The 21,547-nt window shown below is 41.2% G+C and overlaps 1 protein-coding gene across 6 annotated transcripts in view; it reads right to left on the bottom strand.

Moving 5' to 3' along the window:
* Nucleotides 1-12,477: 12,477 nt before the first annotated feature.
* Nucleotides 12,478-21,547, bottom strand: part of LSAMP (limbic system associated membrane protein) — a 750,958-nt gene continuing 741,888 nt past the window's right edge. For all 6 annotated transcript variants that reach the window (XM_075593644.1, XM_075593645.1, XM_075593646.1 and 3 more), the window contains one exon: nucleotides 12,478-21,488. In XM_075593644.1, the coding sequence (XP_075449759.1) occupies nucleotides 21,391-21,488 (98 nt within the window). In that variant the 3' untranslated portion in view covers nucleotides 12,478-21,390. The remainder of the gene's footprint in view (nucleotides 21,489-21,547) is intronic.

Genomic DNA, 21,547 nt, shown 5'->3' with positions numbered 1-21,547 from the left:
GGAGAGAAATAATATTTAAAAATGCATATAACCACAAAGTATAATAAAATATGTAATACAAAAAGATTATAGTATTTAAAAACAAAAAACAAATAATTGAAATAAAGAGCGAAAAATAATACTGATTAACTTGAAGTAACAGGGGAATAAATATGAAAATACATATGAAATGAAATATAATAACATATATATATATATATATATATATATATATATATATATATATATATAAAGTGAACCTCCTTACCTCCTCTAGGCCTATTATTAATTAATTCAATGATTATTAATTAATAATAATTAACTAATTAATTATTAATTATGAATTAATTAATTCAATTACCACATTCGGAGAAGTGCTTAGAAACAGGATGATTAGTGTCATGCAATCTTATAAGTCTTAGATGCTCTAATATCCTGACCTTAAGAGCTCTAATCATTCTCCCCACATACCATTTTGGAGAGCATGCGCTCTGCGCATGCGCGATAACACGCATTGCGTCATGACGTCATCGTGCGCCCGTTTTTGGCCCGAATCTGCCTACAGGTAAGAGGGTATTTAATGGATGGTATTACACTATATTTTATCCTTGAAAAAGAACGCTGTGACGTTCGAAACGCGTTGGATGGGTCTTTTTTCACATTAAAGTGTCCTTTTATTCTATTTTTGATTCTTGGTCCTTCCTGCTCCGTTTTTGCTTGTGCGCTCTGTTTCATCATTTTATCCCTGCTCACTAACACTATTGCCACCTATAGGGAATTTTCATCTGGTTTCCATACACACTCTGTCCTCAGCCTCTAAGTCTGGCCAAGCCTATAATTATCCTTTACATGCTAGGAACATTACATAGCAATTATAGTATACTCCATTACACAGACGAGAACCAATTCATCACCACTTTTTGTTTACACATCTCTGTTATATCAGTATACCCAGAGACGCGGTATTCATATATATATTGTCGCCTTCATTTCCTGCTATCTGGTACAGAATAACAGAATAACATTTAAAATGAACAGAAAAAAAGTATAAATTATTCCACTTGTATATTTCAAGGAATAGTACATTCTCATAATTAAACTAATTGTTTATTCTCAATTAAGGAAATTTCTCAACATATATACAGTAACATACTGGATCAACTACAGAAAAAAGAACAAAGGAGAAAATTCACTTAACCTTGCAAACACGTTTTTCAAAATAACGGTATGGGAAACAATAAAGCCAATTTATCAATACAAGGGACATTCATCTTAAGAAGGGACTTTCTTCTTGTTTTTTATACAAATTCATGGCCATAAATGTAATGGTTGCAATGATACATTTCTTAACACTAATCAGTAGATTGGGGCCTTCTTTTAAAAGCCTCCTGCCTGCAAAACTGTGGTCAAAAATAGCACCAGCCCCCACAAAACCTCACTGCTATTAATGTGATTATGTTGGTAAATCTGTTGCCATCTTCTTTTGCTGCCAGGAGAGACTTTGCTGAACTGATCCCCTAATGTTCTTGCTTTAGAAATAGGGGGCCTATGCATCAAGGCAAAGGAAACAAAACATTGGTCAAAACTGAGAAACTAGCGTTGAATTTAAATGCGACGAAGAAAAAATAAAATGCAGAAATTCATATATCGTATTGTCGTGCGGTATAATGGGGCCATGCAGCAGTGTATGTACAGCAGTTAAACAAATCTTCATTACACATCTATTGACTTGTCCCAAATATCTTGATGCTTCTTAAGTGGAAAATGTGGGTGTGGGTTTAAATTTAACAGCAAACTCGATTTTCCTGTGTTAGTGGACAAAGCCCCAGGGCTGTGAATTACAGTCTGCATTAAAACGGAGCTCTGTTTGGTTGGTACAGTACATCCAGAGGTGATAAGGAAAGAACCAATTGTTAGACCCATGATTAGGATAACTGAGGTTGGGTCATTTTAGCTATGATGTGCTCATAGTTGCTGGGCTGTTATTGGTGCAAGAGACTGCAACGGGAAGAATAAGACCAATTAATTACTGTGGTATATTTTCAAAGCATGATAATGTTTCGGATTCATTTAATGTTAGGTAATTAGCTAAATTAACACATGCTGTCCTTAAATCTGTGGTGTTATGTATTGCTATTCCTGGTAGAACGAGCTCTACAAACTGATTTGTAGTGGGCTGTTATCTATATACTACCTATTAAAAGAAGTCTTGTTTTTTATTACATACAATAGATCACGATGCTAGGATTACCTCTTATATGCCCTTCACCTGTACCCACACCCTTTTTATAGGACGTCAAGACCAGAATGGTTTTTGTCATGTCTCCATCAACAGAGAACTGCACCTACAGTACCACAACAGGCTGGCATTACTGTACAGAATGTTTTTACTGCACGGGGCATCCCCTCTGTTATGGAAAATATATATTACAGTTTGAAAAGAAGGGGAAACTAGCAAGTCAATGCTGTTCTTGTGCTTACGTCTAATTTTAATAGGTACTAAATTACATTTATTGCAGTTTTATGAGGTGTTTATTTTTTTTTGTTTTTTAGAGATGTGCGAACTGTTCCCAGAAGTCTGCAAAATGGGCAGTTATTCTGTGAAAAAGATGAAAGAAGAAACAGCAATGTTCCTAAAAAATAAAATGTGTCCAAGTTCATGAGCGATGGGAACATGTGATATAGTTTTATACACACCTCACACCTTTACCCTGACCAGTTTATAATGAGCTTTTTTGAATCTCAATGTTACCCTACTCTATGTACAGTATCATACCCACTTACATCTGTATATCCACACTTACTAGGGTATAATTCCTGTATAAATAGGATATGCTATTTCAGCTTCATTTGTAAAAAATCTGCCTGAAGACGATACCTTTGTGGTCCCGGGAGCTTGCACTCTTTTTAACCACAGGTTAGCCATTGAAGGTATCAACTCTACCATATTATATGTTATTATTATGCTTAGCAATCAAATGATCTGATCTGATAGGTAGAATAAGTTAACAAGCGAACAAAAGGTAGAGCTGTGGGGTTGTTTAGAGTAAAAAGGTGAACGTGATGTTAGAGTAAAAGGATCATCAACAACAATCTAATGCCTGTAAACTCTATATGATACATGCAAATGTATAAGATCTTCATAGAAATGCATGGCAGAATTACCATGGACATAGGGAATAAGCAAGCTGTACTAGTAAAACATGGCGTTTAATGGCGTCCAGTCAAAACTCTCAGCAGCACCCAAGTTTAGAGTGAAGCAGCAAATCCAGAAGCGCACCTTCCCTGACACATTTTGTGAGAATCCAGAAGCACACCTTACCTGATGAATTTTGTGAGAACCCAGAAGCGCACCTTCCCTGACGCATTTTGTGAGAACCCAGAAGTGCACCCTCCCTGACGCATTTTTTGAGAACCCAGAAGCGCACCTTCCCTGACGCATGATGTGAGAACCCAGAAGCGCACCTTCCCTGACGCATTTTGTGAGAACCCAGAAACGCACCTTCCCTGACGCATTTTGTGAGAACCCAGAGGCGCACCTTCCCTGACGCATGATGTGAGAACCCAGAAGCGCACCTTCCCTGACACATTTTGTGAGAACCCAGAAGCACACCATCCCTGACGCATTTTGTGAGAACCCAGAAGCACACCATCCCTGATGCATTTTGTGAGAACCCAGAAGCGCACCTTCCTTGCGGCATTTTGTGAGAACCCAGAAGCGCACCTTCCCTCACACATTTTGTGAGAACCCAGAAGCACACCTTCCCTGACGCATTTTGTGAGAACCAAGAAGCATACCTTCCCTGACACATTTTCTGAGAACCCAGAAGCGCACCTTCCCTGACCCATTTTGTGAGAACCCGGAAGTGCACCTTCCCTGATGCATTTTGTGAGTGTAGTCACTTGCTCAGATCAAAGCTTAACCATAATGTCCTTTACGTACTGCACCACAATTGCCCAAACCTGCTTCATATGTACTGTACCAAACCTGCTGCTCCAATTTTTACTTAAGGCTCAGATTTGTAGGCAAGTTAAGATTGAAAGGAGAAAAAAAGTGACGCACAATCTCATTATCTGCGCTGCATCATATATCTCCTCCCTAACTCCTCTTATTGCCACTCCCCAAAAAACAAGCCGACGCCTCAAAAACTGGGGCAAAATCCTTAATACATTAGAGCACCGAGGCGCACCACAAAAATAAAGCAATATGCGCCCGTTTCACTCCAAAATTGCAGCGTACTTGCTCTTGTATGGGAAGATGTCAGTACATTGTCCGTAAACTTCTTTTGTGTTGTCATTATTTTAAAATCAATGATTAAATTTAACAATAAGTGTGTGTATAAACTGTGTACGTGTTGTGACAAAATACCCTTTTTGCATGAAGGGTTCTTGTCTGGGATCCTTAAACCCACTGTCTTTTAGGGTAAAGCACAGTCACAGGATCATCCAGCTTTGGTTTAAGTGCTTTATTTTCTTTGTCACTCCAGCAGACAAAATCAAGACAAACAAAACAATCAAAATAATCCTGTCTCTATCTGAGCATTAACTAGACAGCAATTCTCTAGCTACCTTTGGGTGGCTTCCCCACTTACCAAACAATAAAACACATATATCACAAACCAAACCTGTTGCAGGCTTGTGCCAGTCTGTTGCATCCAGCTCTCTTAGCTGGTGAGAGGGGAGAACTGATCCAGCCTGGCCTTTCTTACATGCTGTTAATTCAGGCCAGGTGATCTGCACCTGGCTGTGCTTGCAGAACCTCCCCATTCTCTTTAACCCTTAGTAGGGAGAGGTATAGTTTGCCAAATAAGGAGATATATACCTCCCCTCTACAATTTTACCACCTTTCCTCTCACATATCCTCCCCCAACCTCATTCCTACTGGGGTGAGCGACCATGGACATCAAGGAGTGTACCCTGGACAGCCCATCAGCATTTGCCTGTTTCAGACCGGCCCTGTGTTCCACAGTGACGTTAAAGGGCTGGAGACTAAGGAACCACCTGGTCACCCTTGAGTTTTTCTCTTTATTCTGGGACATCCAAGTACGAGGAGCATGGTCTGTAATTAGCCTGAATTTTCTTCCTACAGGTAATAACGAAGAGCCTCTAAAACCCACTTTATTGCCAGACATTCATTTTCTACTATTGAATAGTTATTTTCTTATGGGTTTAACTTTCTGCAGAAAAAGTAAACGGGGTGTTCCTCACCCTGGTATTCTTGGGAAAGGACAGCCCCTAAGCCCACATCAGAAGCATCTGTCTGTACTACGAACTCTCTAGAAAAGTCTGGGGGATACCAAGACAGGTTGGGCACAGAGAGCTTTTTTCAATGACTTAAAAGCCTGATCTGCCTCTGGTGACCACTTAACTGTAACTGGGGATCTTGCTTTTGTGAGGTCTGTTAAAGGGGCAGCAACTGTGGCAAATTTTGGGATAAACATTCTGTAGTAACCCGTCAGACCTAGAAATGCTCTTACCTGTTTCTTGGTAAGTGGCTGGGGTTTTGTATAGCCTCCACCTTCGCTAAATACTTTGCCTCCTCCAGGCCAATGGTACACTTGGGAGGATTAGCAGTTAAACCAATGGCGCAAATGGAATTAAGTACTGCTTGAACCTTTGGGAGATGGGACTCCCAGTCTTCACTGTGGATAACAACATCATCCAGGTATGCCACCGCATATCTAGTATTAGGTTTTAGAATCCTGTCCATCATTCTCTGGAATGTGGCAGGGGCACTATGTAGCCCGAATGGTAATACTGTATTCTGAAACAGGCCTTTGGGTGTTGAGAAAGCGTTTTTCTCTTTTGCCTGTTCAGCGAGAGGGACCTGCCACTAACCTTTTGTTAGGTATAGAGTTGTCAGGTAACGTGCTTTGCCCAACCTTTCTATTAACTCATTAATCCTAGGCATTGGGTATGAGTCGAATTTAGAAATACCATTTAACTTGCAATAATCATTGCAGAATCTTAAAGTGCCATTAGGTTTTGGAACCAGCACAAAAGGACTGTTCCACCCACTATGTGATTCTTCGATTACCCCATGTTTTAACACCTTTTCCACCTCTAAGTTTATAGCCTCCCTTCGGGCTTTAGGAATCCTATAGGGATTAAGATGAACCCTTTTCCTTGGTTCTGTTATTATGTCATGTTTAATGGCATTAGTTTTCCCTGGGGTCACAGAGAAAACATCCCTATTTCTCCTGACAAAATCCCTGACTTCTTGTTTCTGATGTACAGTCAGAGTGTCTGGTATGTTCACCTCAGGATCAGTGGGGGAAAGTTCTAATGACTTTAAAACAACCAAGACTTCTCTATCCTTCCATGGTTTTAACAAGTTTATATGGTACTATTACTCAGGTTCTTCTTCTTCCTGGCTGCCTTACTTTATAATTAACAACACCTACTTTCTCAATGATTGCATATGGGCCATGCCACTTTGCAAGGAACTTGTTCTCCCCTGTAGGGGCCAGCACTAACACCCTATCACCAGGTTGAAACAATCTGATCCTGGTATTACGGTTATAGCTGTTTTTCTGCGCTTCCTGGGCTTTTTGCATATGTTCCCTATAGGCATGATAGCTGCCATTTCATCCTGCATCTGGGATATATATTCAATCACACCATGAAGGGGTGTCATCTCCTGCTCCCATGTCTCTTTAGCTATATCAAGTCATTCTCGAGGATGTCGCCCATACACTAATTCAAAAGGGGAGAAACCTGTAGAGGCTTGGGGTACTTCTCTAATGGAGAACATTAGGTAAGGTAACAAAAAGTCCCAATTTTTCCCACCTGTTTCAATTACTTTACGTAGCATACTTTTAAGGGGTTTATGAAATCTTTCCACTAAGCCATCAGTCTGGGGATGATATACTGAGGTCCTAATTTGTTTCACTTGAAGACACTTGCACAATTCCTTTGTGACCCGAGACATAAAAGGGGTTCCTTGTTCTGTCTACCCACCCTGCTAAACATCAGCATTAGCTCCTTTGCTATAGTTTTTGCAGAGGCCTTACATAGGGGTATTGCCTCGGGATAGCGGGTTGCGTAGTCCAGAACAACCAGTACATACTGATGCCCTCTCGCGGATTTTACACGAGGGCCCACCAAGTCCATAGCTATCCATTCAAAAGGTACATCAATTATAGGTAGGGGCACTAGGAAGCTACAGAAAGCCTTAAAAGGGGCTGCACGCTGCCACTCAGGCATGAGGAGCAATAGTTTGTTATTGCAGCAAGCACCCCAGGCCAGTAAAACCCCCTAAGGATTCTCTCTCGTTTTCTCAACTCCCAGGTGTCCTCCCAGTATGTGGCTATGTGCAAGGTTTAGTACAGTGTAACGGAACGCCTGGGGAACCAGTAACTGCTTAGTGAGGGCTGAGTCCTTTTTTCCTACTCTATAAATTAGGTCATTTATCACTTCAAAGTAGGGATTAGGTAACACATTTTCTGGCTGCGTAGCAACCCCATTCACAATCTGGACAAGGTCTCTAGCGTCAACTAGAGTAGGATCGTCCCATTGGGTGCTCTTAAATTAACAGGACTGACTCCCAAGTCCAGCAAATCATCCTCCTCTGTGCTAGTACCAGGCTCTTCACTGCTGTCAATTTGTGGTGTGTAGGCGGTCACTGCAGCAGGAATTCAACCGCAAACGTGAATGGTTAAAAACAGCTTTATTAACCTAGAATGCTGCGCATCACAGAGATCACTCTGTCAACTGGGTTGTCACCTACTAACACCGGCAAAGGGCAGTCATTTTTATGTTTCTCTTCCCCAATACAACCCTGGTAACTCTCCAAATCAACCTCAGAAAATGGAAAGATGTTCCTCACTAGTTTGACCCTGTTCTAATGAGCCTTGGGCTGCCTTCTCTGTTAATGACCATAACTCTAGAAAATTGGGGAAATCTCTACCGAGCACCACATCATGGGCTAATCTGGGTACTACACCCACCCGGTAATTAAGGATACCCCACTGGGTTCCAATATTTACCTCAGCTGTTGGATATTCCCTTTTATGAACATGAATGCAAATTTCCATTTTCTGTATATTATTTCTTTTCACGTTAGGTATTACAGGCTTTGCTACCAAGGTGACTATACTTCTTGAATCAAGCAGTGCTCTAGACATTTTCCCATTCACCTTCACATACCACAAATGAAAATTATTACCACCATCATTATTAGTAGATTCAATACATCGACAAAATGAGTATGAACCCATCTTTTCACCCACATTGCATTCCATGAGTTCATCTTTAAGTGGGCAGTCCTTGACTGTATGACCAACCTCATTACATTTAAAACATTTTATAACATAATCTGACCCCCAATAAGTTCCTTTTCTAGATCTGTTACGTCTGAACGCGCCCCTGGCTCCTGGAGTAGTGACCCTGAGATCTTGGGAATATCACTGTTACTCTCCAGTTTCCCTTAAACCCTGAACAGTCTGACCAGGTCTTGCAGTATCCTGGGCCTTGAAATTGCGGGTTTGTTCAGATGGAACATGGCATAGGAGTTCTATTGCAGTGACATGTCTCTCCACCAAAGCAATCAGCTGGTCCGCTGTATGGGGGTCGCTGACTGACCCACCGACACAGGGTAGCAGGAAGACCCTGTAGAAAGCGGTCCATCACTAAAAGCTCCACAATGTGGCTGGCCGAGTTAACCTCAGGTTGAAACCACTTTCAAGCAAGGTGTATGAGGTCAAACATTTGGGATCTTGCAGCCTTGTTAGAGAATACGACCATAAGTGGAACCTTTGAGCCCGTACTGCAGCGGTCACTCCCAGGCGTGCTAGAATTTAAACCTTCAACTTGTTGTAGTCGCTGACTTGTGTCGGTTCTAGGTCATTTTGAGTTTCTCCGCTCAGGAACGGTGCCAGTATGCTTGCCCACTCAGCTGCCAGCCATCCCTCTTTCTGCTGTGCGCTCAAATTCCAGAAGGTACGCCTCAACCTCATCTGTTGCAGTCATCTTTTGAAGGTAATGACTGGCCCGAATCGCCTTGGGTCCTTGGTATCTCCCATCAGGGTCCCTGCTCGGCCACTCAGACACAGCCTGGATCTCCTGTTGCAGCTCACGGATGGCACCTTGCTGTTCCTCACGGGTCACTCTGTCTCTGCGTGTATCCTGTTGGTCTCTTGCTGTGCAGCTGTAGCCTGCGGTTGGGCAGTGGTAGTCTGCTGCTGTGTAGCGATAACTGCAGCGATAGCCTGCTGTTGGATAACGTTAGTCTCTTGCTCTGCAGAGATAGCCTGCTGCTGTACAGATGCAGACTGGATCAATGCCTTGACAACTTCCTCCATGGTGAGTTTGAAGTCGTTTTATACCCACAGACATATAATGTGGGTGCCTGCCTTCTCCACCAAATGTGACAAAAGACCCTTTTTGCCTGAAGGGTTCTTGTCTGGGAACCTTAAACCCACTGTCTTTTAGGGTAAAGCACAGTCACAGGACCATCCAGCTCTGGTTTAAGTGCTTTATTTTCTTTGTCACTCCAGCAGACAAAATCAAGACAAACAAAACAATCAAAATAAATCCTGGCTCTATCTGAGCATTAACTAGACAGCAATTCTCTAGCTATCTCTAGCTATCTTTGGGTGGCTTCCCCACTTACCAAACAATAAATCACATATATCACAAACCAAACCTGTTGCAGGCCAGTGCCTGTCTGTAGCATCCAGCTCTCTTTGCTGGTGAGAGGGAGAACTGATCCAGCCTGGCCTTTCTTACACTGTTAATTAAGGCCAGTTGATCTGCACCTGTGACCTCCCCTGGCTCTTTAACCCTTAGTAGGGAGAAGTATAGTTTGCCAAAGCAGGAGGTATATACATCCCCTCTACAATTTTATCACCTTTCCTCTCACAGTGTATATATGTAGTGTCTATGTGTATGTATGTATATATATATATATATATATATATATATATATATATATATATATATACATACAGTACTTCACAAATAACATTAGATTGTGCATACAACAGAAAACACCTAATAATAAAAAACCCATAACATGATTTCCATTTTTTCACTGCCTTTTCTTTGTATAAAAGGTATGTAAATATTAATAAACAATCCTCACAAGAAGTGCTGTGGTTAATATCTGACGATTCATATTATTGAGCTATTACAGTACTGTATGTAGCCAGGTCCCCTTGGGCTATTCATTTTCTGGCCCCTCTAGCACTGTAAGTCCCAGTAATGAGTGGGCAGTGTTGGGAACAAACCCCGCAGGGCCTGATTGTATGGTTATATGTGTGCTACCTAATAAAGTTGAGGAGTAGCCTGGTATTACAAGGGGGGCCTATGGTTGTTAGGAGGCTGGCTTACAAGCCACTCCCCTGGGAAGGAGGGGGTTTCCCTTTCAAGAGGTTAGAGTAACGGTTCTAGGAGTTAGTTCTGTGCTGCCCTCCCTGCTATGAGGACGTAGCAGCAAGTCTCTCCTGGACAGGAGTGGGCTGAGGCCTTGCCCTGTTAGGGGGTAAGGTATGCTGAGGAGGCGTGCTCAGGGCCTCAAGCCTGGGGTACTGCCTTCTGGGAATGGAACCTATACAGAACCTAATAAACTCCAGTTATACCCTCTCTGGTGTGATGTCTGGATTGTGAACACTAAGAAGAGTTGCCTATGAGGTTCATCCTGGCTGCACCAGGATCGTCCTGGGCTGGAGGCGCTGTTCTGACCGAAGAACCATCACTGATAGCCTGTCCTGATGTCTCCCTACACCATCGCGGAGATCTTAGGCCTTCTATTCTACCAAACAGGTATGCACCAGCACCAGAATACACCGGTAGCTATATGATCTCACTTGGGGTGGGGGAAAAGGTGCTACATTTATCCCACTGGGTATGTATGAGAGGAAGAACAGTTGTGTGCATAACCTACACTCACCACAGCATGACCTGTGAATTGTACACTCTCTTTAAGACGGGGTTTCAATGTACCTTTATTGTCCCACCATAATATAATGTTGAGTTTATTGGTTTATGAAAATTAGAGAATAAAATATGTTATACCATGTGTACACTTGCTTGAATACGCAGTCCCACATACCACATACAGCAGTTGTAATAAGATTAAAGATGTTCAATGTGATCCCATTACACGTCATGGAACACACAGTATATAATGTAGATGCCAAGTCATGTCTCATTGAAAACACACATTCCCAACTAGCTCAAACTCCCTCACCCACCACTTCATGAATATATATTTATGTCAAAAAGAGTGCTACTGGGCGTGGCAAATGTAAACACACATTCCCAGCTAGCACAAACTCCCACACCCACCACAATTGGATGCAGCATTGGGCACCCCTGTCTTTTGTTGTACTCATTGAAAACAGACGACTATTGGAAAAATAGGAAATAAGAGACGATGGAAACCAAACTGGAGGTAAGTTGGACTGCACCTTAAAAATCTGATTATGCAAATAGAACATGGTACGAAGACTGGAACTTCAGCAGCGAGATGCAAGCAAAATACAATTTCATGCACATTATTTTAGTGTTTTTCTTTTTTTCAAACAAATCCAAATTCTCAGGGGGGTAGTGAAGGGTATACCTTTTTTTAATGTTTGTAGCATACAATACACACTAGTTGCTAAAAGCCCCAATGGGTAACATTAAATGATATACACAGTACTAAAATTACTACAGCATTGGAAACCTTCATTTGAAGAGGCAAGGCATTGCCCTTTTTTGGGGGGTGGGGAGTGCCTCTGAACTGCGGCACTGTTTGAGATCAGTAATAACCTTGAGCAATGTGCAAAAGTGCAAGACTTTACTGGACTCAAGCAGACGGGAAGTGACATGCGAACTACACAGGAAGCTCAGCTACAGAAGAGGACATAAGTGATCACCCCCCCCAAATATAATCCAAAAAGATGTTTAGCAATGATGGTTTCAGATAGGTTAGATTATTTTATAAAAAAAATAGTTTGGTCGACAATACCAGATGACCACATATATTGAAACTCTTCTTTTTATATATTCAACTGATAGAGTAAGTTGGCATTAAAAGGTAGTTTGTTTAATTTATCTGTAAATAAAACAGAAAACTCCACGTGACTTCATCCGTCCTTTTAACGCGGCAACCATCCCAATAACGCAAACCCAACAAATGCTTCATATTTCTGACTTAAGAGATCCAGCATAGCTAGAAAAATACTAAAACATATGTATCGTTGTAGGCTACGTAGAATTCAGCTCATAGCAGTCAATATTTCATTTTAGTAAAAAAAAGAAAAGGAATAAGCTATTGTAACACATTGTTTGCCCACCAAACCCAGGTTCCACAGTTTTTTCAATTCCCTTTTACCCAGTATCACTGAAAGTTTTATTAAAAAATTCTGGCTGAGAATTGCACTGGTAACCTAGGGTTAATTGGCATTTTTTCAACAGGGTTATAAGTGTAGTCATTCGAACACAGCACATCCATCCAATTGTGTGGAGTTTGACTTTTGTATATGTACAGTTATAGAACCAATGCAGTCAATATTGGGGGGTAGAGTAGTGGAAGGATTTTATTGTTTGTACATTAAAGGTTCTTCAATAAACAATACACACTGATTCATCTGGTGTCCCATATAATCTTCTGAAGCTCTTTCTTAAGGATTTGTGAGGACGTAGGAGAGATGAAGCAGAGAGAGGTGGGCAATGAAAGGAGGAACTGTTCTGGGTTCCGTGATGTGTTTTCATGTTCAAACAATGCTACATTTGTGGTAAATCTTTTAAATACAGATCTATGCATATGGAATATAACTACAGTGACCTAATATACATTATGCAAAGTAATAGGTAATGGCAGCTCTAGGTTTTAAAAGGGAGCCAAAAAGTCCACAGTATTCACCGTGATATGCTTTGTATGTGCAAATCTGACGTTACAGGCTACGAGCATCATCAAATCTTCAGTTGTCCTATTACCCAAACAGACCATATGAGAGAAACATGAATAATAGTGCCCTGGTGTAGCACACAGAGAAACAAGTAACATACAGTAGTCTAGTAAAGTAACCTGGCCCTGAAATGACCAGCACACACAGTATATGCCCAATTTTTCCATCCTTGAGGGAATCTTCCTTTAGAACTTGGGTGGTTGACTATTGACCCCAACATACAGGAAACCTTTTTTGTGTAACCCAGTTTTTGTATGTAGGGCTATCCAATTGACAAATCATCTCATATGATCACAAACTTTGGACATTTGCAGAAGGGGGAACATTTGTAAAGATATGAAACTTTGCTAAAAACCACCAATGATTAATATCTTATTAAAACAGCACATTGACACATTTTGCAAAAAAATGTTGGCAGAGATTGGCGCACACTGATGAATATTGGCAAATTCTGCCAGTAATTTATATATATAATACAAAAACATTGTTACCAAATTGTGCTTGGATACATAACGATTCTCACATTTCTTGAAAATACTGTGGGAACTTTTGTCAAGCTAACTGGGAGAGGTTCACACCTCTCTCTACGTGGGTGTGAAAGTATAATAATTTATCTTTCTATGCTGGTCATTTACTGGACTATTAGTTTCCCCTTTATATTTGCACAAGAAATTCAGTTATTATCCACAATTTGTTTTGTTATGCTAATTAGTTTTCCATTCAAAACACTTATTTTCAGAAAATTCATATTGTCCTATTATTTTTTACATTTAGTCATTTGGGGAGTTTCCACTGGCTGTAAGTAATCATATTCTGCTTGGTTTTCTTGGGTATCTTGCAGAATTTACTAACTCGGCCAACTCATAAACCATTATCCAACAAGCTGGCTTCCTCTTGTATGGGAAGAGGTCAGATGGCAGAGGAAATCTTCCTGAGCGTGGAGAAGACACCTTCACATCGTATGTTATAGGGCCCGAGTGGAAGGTGCGCTATTTAAGTTCAGCTAGATAACTCAACTCGTCTAGTTCCGTAGGAGTAGAATAACGGCAAATCATACCATGGTATAAAGTGGTCACTACTACAAAAATAGAGCAATGCAGGAAATCTGGTGCTGTTTTTTGCACTGATATTAATTCACTCGTGCAGAAGGAAAACGTTTAATAAGCGCTTGATTTGTTAAAGAGAGCAAACTATTTTAGCTTATGTAATAATTGAAATTTGTTTGCTAAATCTGCACCCTATTCATAGTATCAAAAAAAAATATATATATATATATATATATATATATATATATATTGTCTTAAGTACTATCACTGCCATACAATCATATGGAAACTCTGTGACAGTGCATTATACTGCAATATTCTGCATTATCAGTAAATTGGATAAAGGATAGAAGCACAGGCAGCTGCACCCAAGGTGTCCCGTTGTCTCTCAGCCTTGAGTGCCCTGAGACAATGTTACACACGTATATATATATATATATATATATATATATATATATATATATATATATATTTCACCCACCATAACTTAAATAATGTATGGTAAACCTACCCAGCTTGAAAATTGCAGAGCCAGTACAACCACCCTCACACTGATGAGACCCACAAGGTCGAAACAGTTGTCTGTGTGGTTTGACTGGCTTTGCATCTAATCCCATGCTGTGCTTAAAAGCTGTGTGAACATACGTACATATACACACACTTTATCATGTTGTCTAATACGTAGAAGATAACTAACATTTTAATATTCAAACGATTATTTTAGAATGTTAATTCAGTAGTAATGTTGGGAAAAATCTATACACAAAAATAATTGGCTAGAATACCTTTCATTGGAGTAATATGAGTATTATAAATTCTTTAGGTATTGTTACTAATTAGCTTTTGTGGCCATACAGGTTTCATGCAGCAACATCTTTGTATAATTATAATTGTAAAGTTGTTTCAATAAGGTTAGTGTTTCAGAACCTACATAGAATCCCATTACACATCAATTCCAGCCGGAATACGGTTCTACTTGTTCCCTTAATGTTGATTAATTCAATTCATATAATGCGAACCCCAGCAGATTAATTTGGAAAATTACATAATTTGGAAAATTATATATTACAGATTAAATATGTCTGGGACAAAATGATTTTCTGTTTGAGGGAAACTATTTAGTGAGCAAAATACATGTTTTATACCATGAAGTGTTTCTCAGATAACGCATCGTCCATCCAGCCAATTGCGGTCTAGGAGATTTGGCCATGGTCATTTTGCTGCAACCAAATCGCCACCACTCCCCTCGCCAGAGGGACATGTCGCCGCCGGCCGCTTAGCCGCCAAGGTAATCCCCTAACCTTACTCTTTAACCTTAAAACCCCTAATCATAACCCTAAAACCCCTTACCCTAAAAACCTTAACCCTTTACCCTACCCTAAAAACCTTAATCCTTTACCTTACAAACCTAACCCTTTACCCTAGTCCCCTACCCTAGAAACCTGAAACCCTTTACCCTATTCCCCTATCCTAAAATACTAACCCTTTACCCTAGTCCCTACCCTATAAACCTAACCCCATACCCTACAAACCTAACCCCATACCCTAATCCCCTACCCTACACACCTAACCCCATATCCTAATCCCCTATCCTACAAACTTAACCCTTTACCCTAATCCCCTACCCTAAAAACCTTAACCCCTTACCCTAAAACCCCAATTCCTAACCTAATACCCTAACTGCTAAACCCCCTAAAAGATCACTTACAGTACCTTACTGGAGAAACTGTCGGCAGCTGAGTGTCCAGCAGTGGAGCGGCTGCAGCAAATGCTGGCGGCAACTTGGTCACGGTGAGATGGCGGTGACCAAATGTCCTATTCCGGCGAATGGGGCCTCTTCTCATAACTGCGAATTGTGTCAATCCGCGTCTAAAGAGCCTGTTCCGATGGGCTTGGCTTTGCTATTCTGTAAACCCATCTCGCGTTTCCAATCCGTGCGGAAAAGGCTTTTTTTTAGAAGCAGTTTCACTCAGACTCTGCCAATCCAAATCGGTTTGTCACATGAAAAAGTCACGTTTATTTATTTATTTTTACGACAACTGCTCTCCTCGTAGCTCCGTTCTGCAAACCGCTTCTATACTTATTGTTTAACGCCCCTTAATGGGCGGCGAGATTGGGATTGCGAGTTCCACCCAGCGCCTGAAATACCGGGTTTGGCTGAGAGAGGAAAACCCATAAGTCAGACTGGGGATGGAGTTAGCATCAGCACAGGTCATTCCGCTCCTAAAGCCCGTACAAGCCAGGGTGGATTGCTGCGAAACCGGGCGGTTTGTCCCTTTTTATAGCCACGGTTTAAACCACGCGATTTGCAATTAGGGTTTTGTCCTCACGTGTCATTCCGCACCTTCTGAACGTGCCGAACCGCGCGGTTTGGAGTGACTGCGGAACTATGAGAATAGGCGCCATTGTGTGTTTTAGAAACGTCAGGGCCGCATACCACCATGTATACATTAGCCCTGTCGCTGTCTCAGGGGCCTGCTGGACTGCCTGGCAATGACGGTGTTAAAATAAATGGGTCAATGCTTAGGAAACTGATTGCTTTCTCACTGCTGTTTCTAATGCTGAAAAATCCGACCGAAATACAAATAAAACCAGTTTCCTTAACCCTTCAGCTGCTGCAGGAGCCCGCAATGCACTGATGGGTTTTTTCTTCTTGTTTTCATTTGACCGACGCTTTCTTTCTGGAAGGTCAGAGCGTGTGTAATATACTGCTTTCTCACCTCATGAAAAGGCAGAGTCAGCGGCAGCATTATCCAGTCTTAATCAAAGCTACGCGCACCTTGAACTATGTAGGCACTAAATTACAGACACTTTTATTGGTATTAACCCAGGGGTGCTCAACTCCAGTCCTCAAGACCCCCCAATGGGTCAGGTTTTCCGGATATCCCTGCTTCAGCAAAGGTGGCTCAGTCAAAGACCGAGTCACTAATTGAGCCACCTATGCTGGAGCTGGGATATCCAGAAAACCTGACCCATTGGGGCGGTCTTGAGGACTGGAGTTGAGAACCCCATAACTAAGCAATTCCTGGTTTGTATGTGACGCACAACGTTGTTATCACATCTCCATTCCGATCTGCATTATTCTGGAGCTACGGTAGGAAACCATACAAGTCTCTGCAAACACATCCCCCCTCTTCTGAGTACTATTATCTCTATATCTAGAATGACCTCTATCGCTTCTTGTAATGCCGAGCTGCCCACTCTTATTCAATTTTAACTATGATAATCGCAGGTCCCAAAATGAATCAGCTTTGATTTGTTTAACACTGCATTGGACTTCCCATTGCTTCCGCTACTGTACACTGACCAACCCACTCCACCGTCCAAACAACACAGCAAATGTTTTATTTATTGTAGGAATCCCAATATTAAATTCCATACGTGCTCAACAAAGGAGTAGCAAGCCTTCGCTTTCTTAGCCAGTACCATATATACTCTGCCACACCACACCACACCAATACACACCTTATCTGAATCCACTCAATCTTTAATCCTTCCACTACTCACTAGTTCCCTTCCAAGGTTACCAGCCAGACCAAATCTGAACACAAACTCCCAAACCTAATCCTCAGCACAGCACTTCACGAATTCACTTCAATAATGTGGTTTATCACTGTTGCTTTCCAACAGACCTGCCAATAAAGTTCTGAAGGTCCTCTTGGTAATCTATTCTACCCTCTCCTGAAACCCTTGCAATCCTTAGTTGGTTATTCATCAAACTATGATAATGCCGATTGGGGCACTACATCAAAGAAATTCCAATTGAAGTCAATGTTTTTTGTGTGCAATAGTGCCCCAGTTGGCTCTTTATCGAGGTTTAATGACTACCTCTTTGAAGTCAAAGTTGGTTAGCATGAACTTTTCAAATATCCCACTACACAGACGCACATTTGTTCTAACTTACTAAACATATTGTCCACATTCCTACAACAAAATACTTCTCTCAAAGACCTTGATTCAATAAACTTGTGAAGAATGTGGGACATATATACTAAGCAGTGATATTGCATAAGACACCATTAAGTACTTGAAGACATCGTATGGACCATCCAGGTCCAGGTGGCAGGTGTTTTCTGGAGCCTGAAGGTGTCTTATGTCTTGATTTCTAACAGCTGACAAGCAGAAATAAGGACTAACATTACACTTGCGCCATGGGCTAGATAAACTGAAATGGGATATTCTCCTGAAACTGTTTTGTTCACCCTGTGTTGCACTAGGGAATCTTTAATACATTGCTCATTTGTTTTTGTAAGCTCTGTTCATAAATTAAATATGAATGATTTTTTTGAAGATTAGACTAGGTCCCTCGAAACATCTCTGTTCAGAACAATGACTCATAACTCAGTTGCTACCGTGAGGTCCTATCATACACTGCAATGCACTGCCAGTCCCTTACTATATGAGGGATGTAGAGTTTGTCCACTCTGCTATGTTGGTACAGTTGCTCTAGACCAAGAGAAGAGCTGAAGAACAGCGAGAAAAGTATGCACCTCAGTTAACATTGAGTGCAGGACACTCAATAGCACGGGTAGCCAACTCCAATCTCAAGGGCCACCAACATGTCAGGTTTTAAGTATATCCCTGATTCAGCACAGGTGGCTCAGTAATCGACTGAGCCACTGATTGAGCCATCTGTGCTGAAGCAGAGATATCCTTATAACCTGACCTGTTGGTGGTCTTTGAGGACTGGAGTTGGCCACCCATACTCAAGAAGAGCGGAGAACATGTTAAGTGGGGCTCAGGCTGTGACCCAAACTCTTATTTAGAGAAAACTCCCCACTGCACCTATTCAAATATTCACCACTCCAAAAAGAAACCACTTCAATCAAATAAACACTCCTCTTTTTATGCACTACAAAGAGGATATGTTTTGTACACAAATGCCTTTTATAAGGAGTTGGCACAGGGCATTTACAGTTCTGTTTTGGTGTGTGGAGTGGAGATGGGAGGCATCGGGGTAAGAAGACAATGATCCCAGAACATGTTTTTTCTGGGTCATCTCCTGCATCTTTGAAGGCATAATGCATGTTTTTCAGTAGTAGATATGCAGAAATAACTGTCTCTCATTGGACAGCTATTTTCTAATGAAAAGTCAAGATGCACATTCTAATAACACCTCTATGTATGAAATAAACAGAAGCAACCGGCCATTCATTCTCTATGCTATTCACAAGAGTAGCCCATGTGTTCCTGGTTGAGTCTTTTATTTAAAATGTTTTTCATGAGAGTGACTGATCAAGAATAGTCCTTTCAAACCAATAGGCATCCTATTCACATTGATTGAGGGTCAGAAGACATTTCAGCCTTTCCTGACCTGTGACCCTTGTCCTGTCAATGGTTTTCATTGAAGCTCAATGGAACAATACAGTATATCAATCTTACAGGAGCAAGCTTTAGTTTTAATCAGACCCTTCTCAATACTTGTGAATAAGCTGTGCCAGCACCAGACAGCATCACTGACCAATTAATTAGCTTTCTAAAGTCTCGATAGTGCACCCACTTCCAAGTTACATATTTTGGCACCCAAATATTGGTTCTTCCCATAGAAAGAGTAAACCTAATTTTCATGTGAAAGAGACACCACCCTATGCCTTTCAGGGTCTCGGATATTGTGTGGTTTCCCACCCTAATAAATAGGAAGACCGTTAGGCCCATATTTACTGAGTGGTGCTATGGCATAAGACACCTTACAACCCATTCACTGGACGTTGGAAGGCTTTATGGCATAGATCTGCATAGTAAATATGTTCCTTAATACACTAGGTCATTGTTGAATGATACCAATCTGTTAACGGGAGAAAGAGCGGCTCAGTGAGTAAAGACACTGACTGGCACCGAGTTTGGAACCTGGTTCAATTCCCAGTATCATCTCCTTGTGACCTTGGGCAAGTCACTGTATGTCCCTGTGCCTCAGGCACTGAAAACCATAGATTGTAAGCTCTGTGGGGCAGGGACTTTGTCTGCAAAATGTCTCTGTAAAGCACTACGTAAAACTAGCAGCGATATACAAGAACATGCTATTATTATTATTAATTGTGTTTCCTGTCCAAAATGATGAAAATTGCCAAATATGCTTTCTATGCAAGACCATTATCCCCTGGTGCTGCACTTTTGTCAAGATGTAATTTTGCAATGAGATGTGCTACTTAAAGGGGGCCAGGTTATATAACCACTGATTGCAAAGCCATTGTGGATCTGAATGGTTTTACGCTTATGGTTAATTGAGAAAGCACTCTGGTGGGTGTACTGTACTGTATATAAAAAGCAATTCTTCAATGACCAGTTCCCTATGGCTATTTATCTGATGGTCTCCTAGTCCCTATTGGTTCCTCACCCTATCATGCAAAATGATTTAACATCACTTCAACAGGCTCTCTATTAACAAAACCCTGTTTTGATATGTGGTATTCCATACAGCAAGCTTTGCACACACTCACACACACACAAAAGCAGGCAAAGAAAGCGATCCCTGTAATGTTCAAGCCCAGAAGGGTTTTAATCCCTTCGCCCCTGTATATTTTATCCTTGGCATGCTGGTGTAGATTGATCATAATTAGAGAGAGAGGTGGGTAAAACAATTGGATGTGTACCCAACATGACACCACAAACAATCCAGGATTTGTCATTACAGATCATGAGTTACTGTGCCTGAAATATGGCATTCAGGGGCCAAGGGTTTAAAGTCGCAGTGTCTTCTACTCGGCCAGTAGCAAAGTAGTTGTCACTTGGAGGACACCCAAATCATGCCAGGTTATTCAAAGACCCTGGAAATATTAGATGTCGGACACCATGGCAGGATTCCAAGCCATCTGCAACCTGACCCCTTGTTGCCTAATTAACAATAGAAGGTTTCCAAGAGTGCCTCCTACAAATGCTTACCCATGCCTGGCATGGCCACATAGGGTCTCTATCTGCAAGCCCTGTTAAGTAATGAGATTGGATTACTGGCACTAGGGCATCCTCCTATAGTGCCACCTACTTAGCAAAAATGTGGTCAAGTAGGTGTTATGACATTAACCACTGTGCTGTAGGAGAGGCTTTGTGTTCTACAGCAAATGGGCTAAGGGACACCAGAAAACCAGGGTTAGTCTTAGCATTAAGAGTCCATTGGAAACGAGCGAGAGAGAGGCTGGGAACACCAAAGCTAGACATTTACGTGAAAAGAAATCCAAACCAATGAAAGGAAAAGACAAAAAAAAAACAAAAAAAACAGATTTTTACAACATTTCAATGTTCTCAGCATTACGTGGTTCTTTACACAGAATTCAGTCCTTTTAGCTTGCATGTTAGGATTTCTCGTTGATGTATAAATTTTCTGGTCTTCTTTTTTTTTTAATGTATTTTTTCCCCCTTGCTTCTCAACACACTTTGGTGAAGGAAACAGTCCTGTCTCTCTCTCTCTCTCCTTCTCTCCCATATCATTTTTTTTGTGTGTTTTTTTTTCTTTTTCTTTTATATTAGGTATTATATTAACATTTGCAGAGTAGGCAGAAGAGGGAAGCTGCCATTAGCCAAAGGGGAGCAGCCAGGCCGTTAGTTCCATTGTCTACTATCACCGTCCCAGGTCCTGTTGAGAAAAAAAAAGAGAGAAGAGATAAGGAAATGAATGGACATGTATTGTCCATA

The sequence above is a fragment of the Ascaphus truei genome, chromosome 3, assembly GCF_040206685.1.
Source record: "Ascaphus truei isolate aAscTru1 chromosome 3, aAscTru1.hap1, whole genome shotgun sequence".
Taxonomy (NCBI): domain Eukaryota; kingdom Metazoa; phylum Chordata; class Amphibia; order Anura; family Ascaphidae; genus Ascaphus; species Ascaphus truei.
This window is presented reverse-complemented; position numbering and strand designations above follow the sequence as displayed.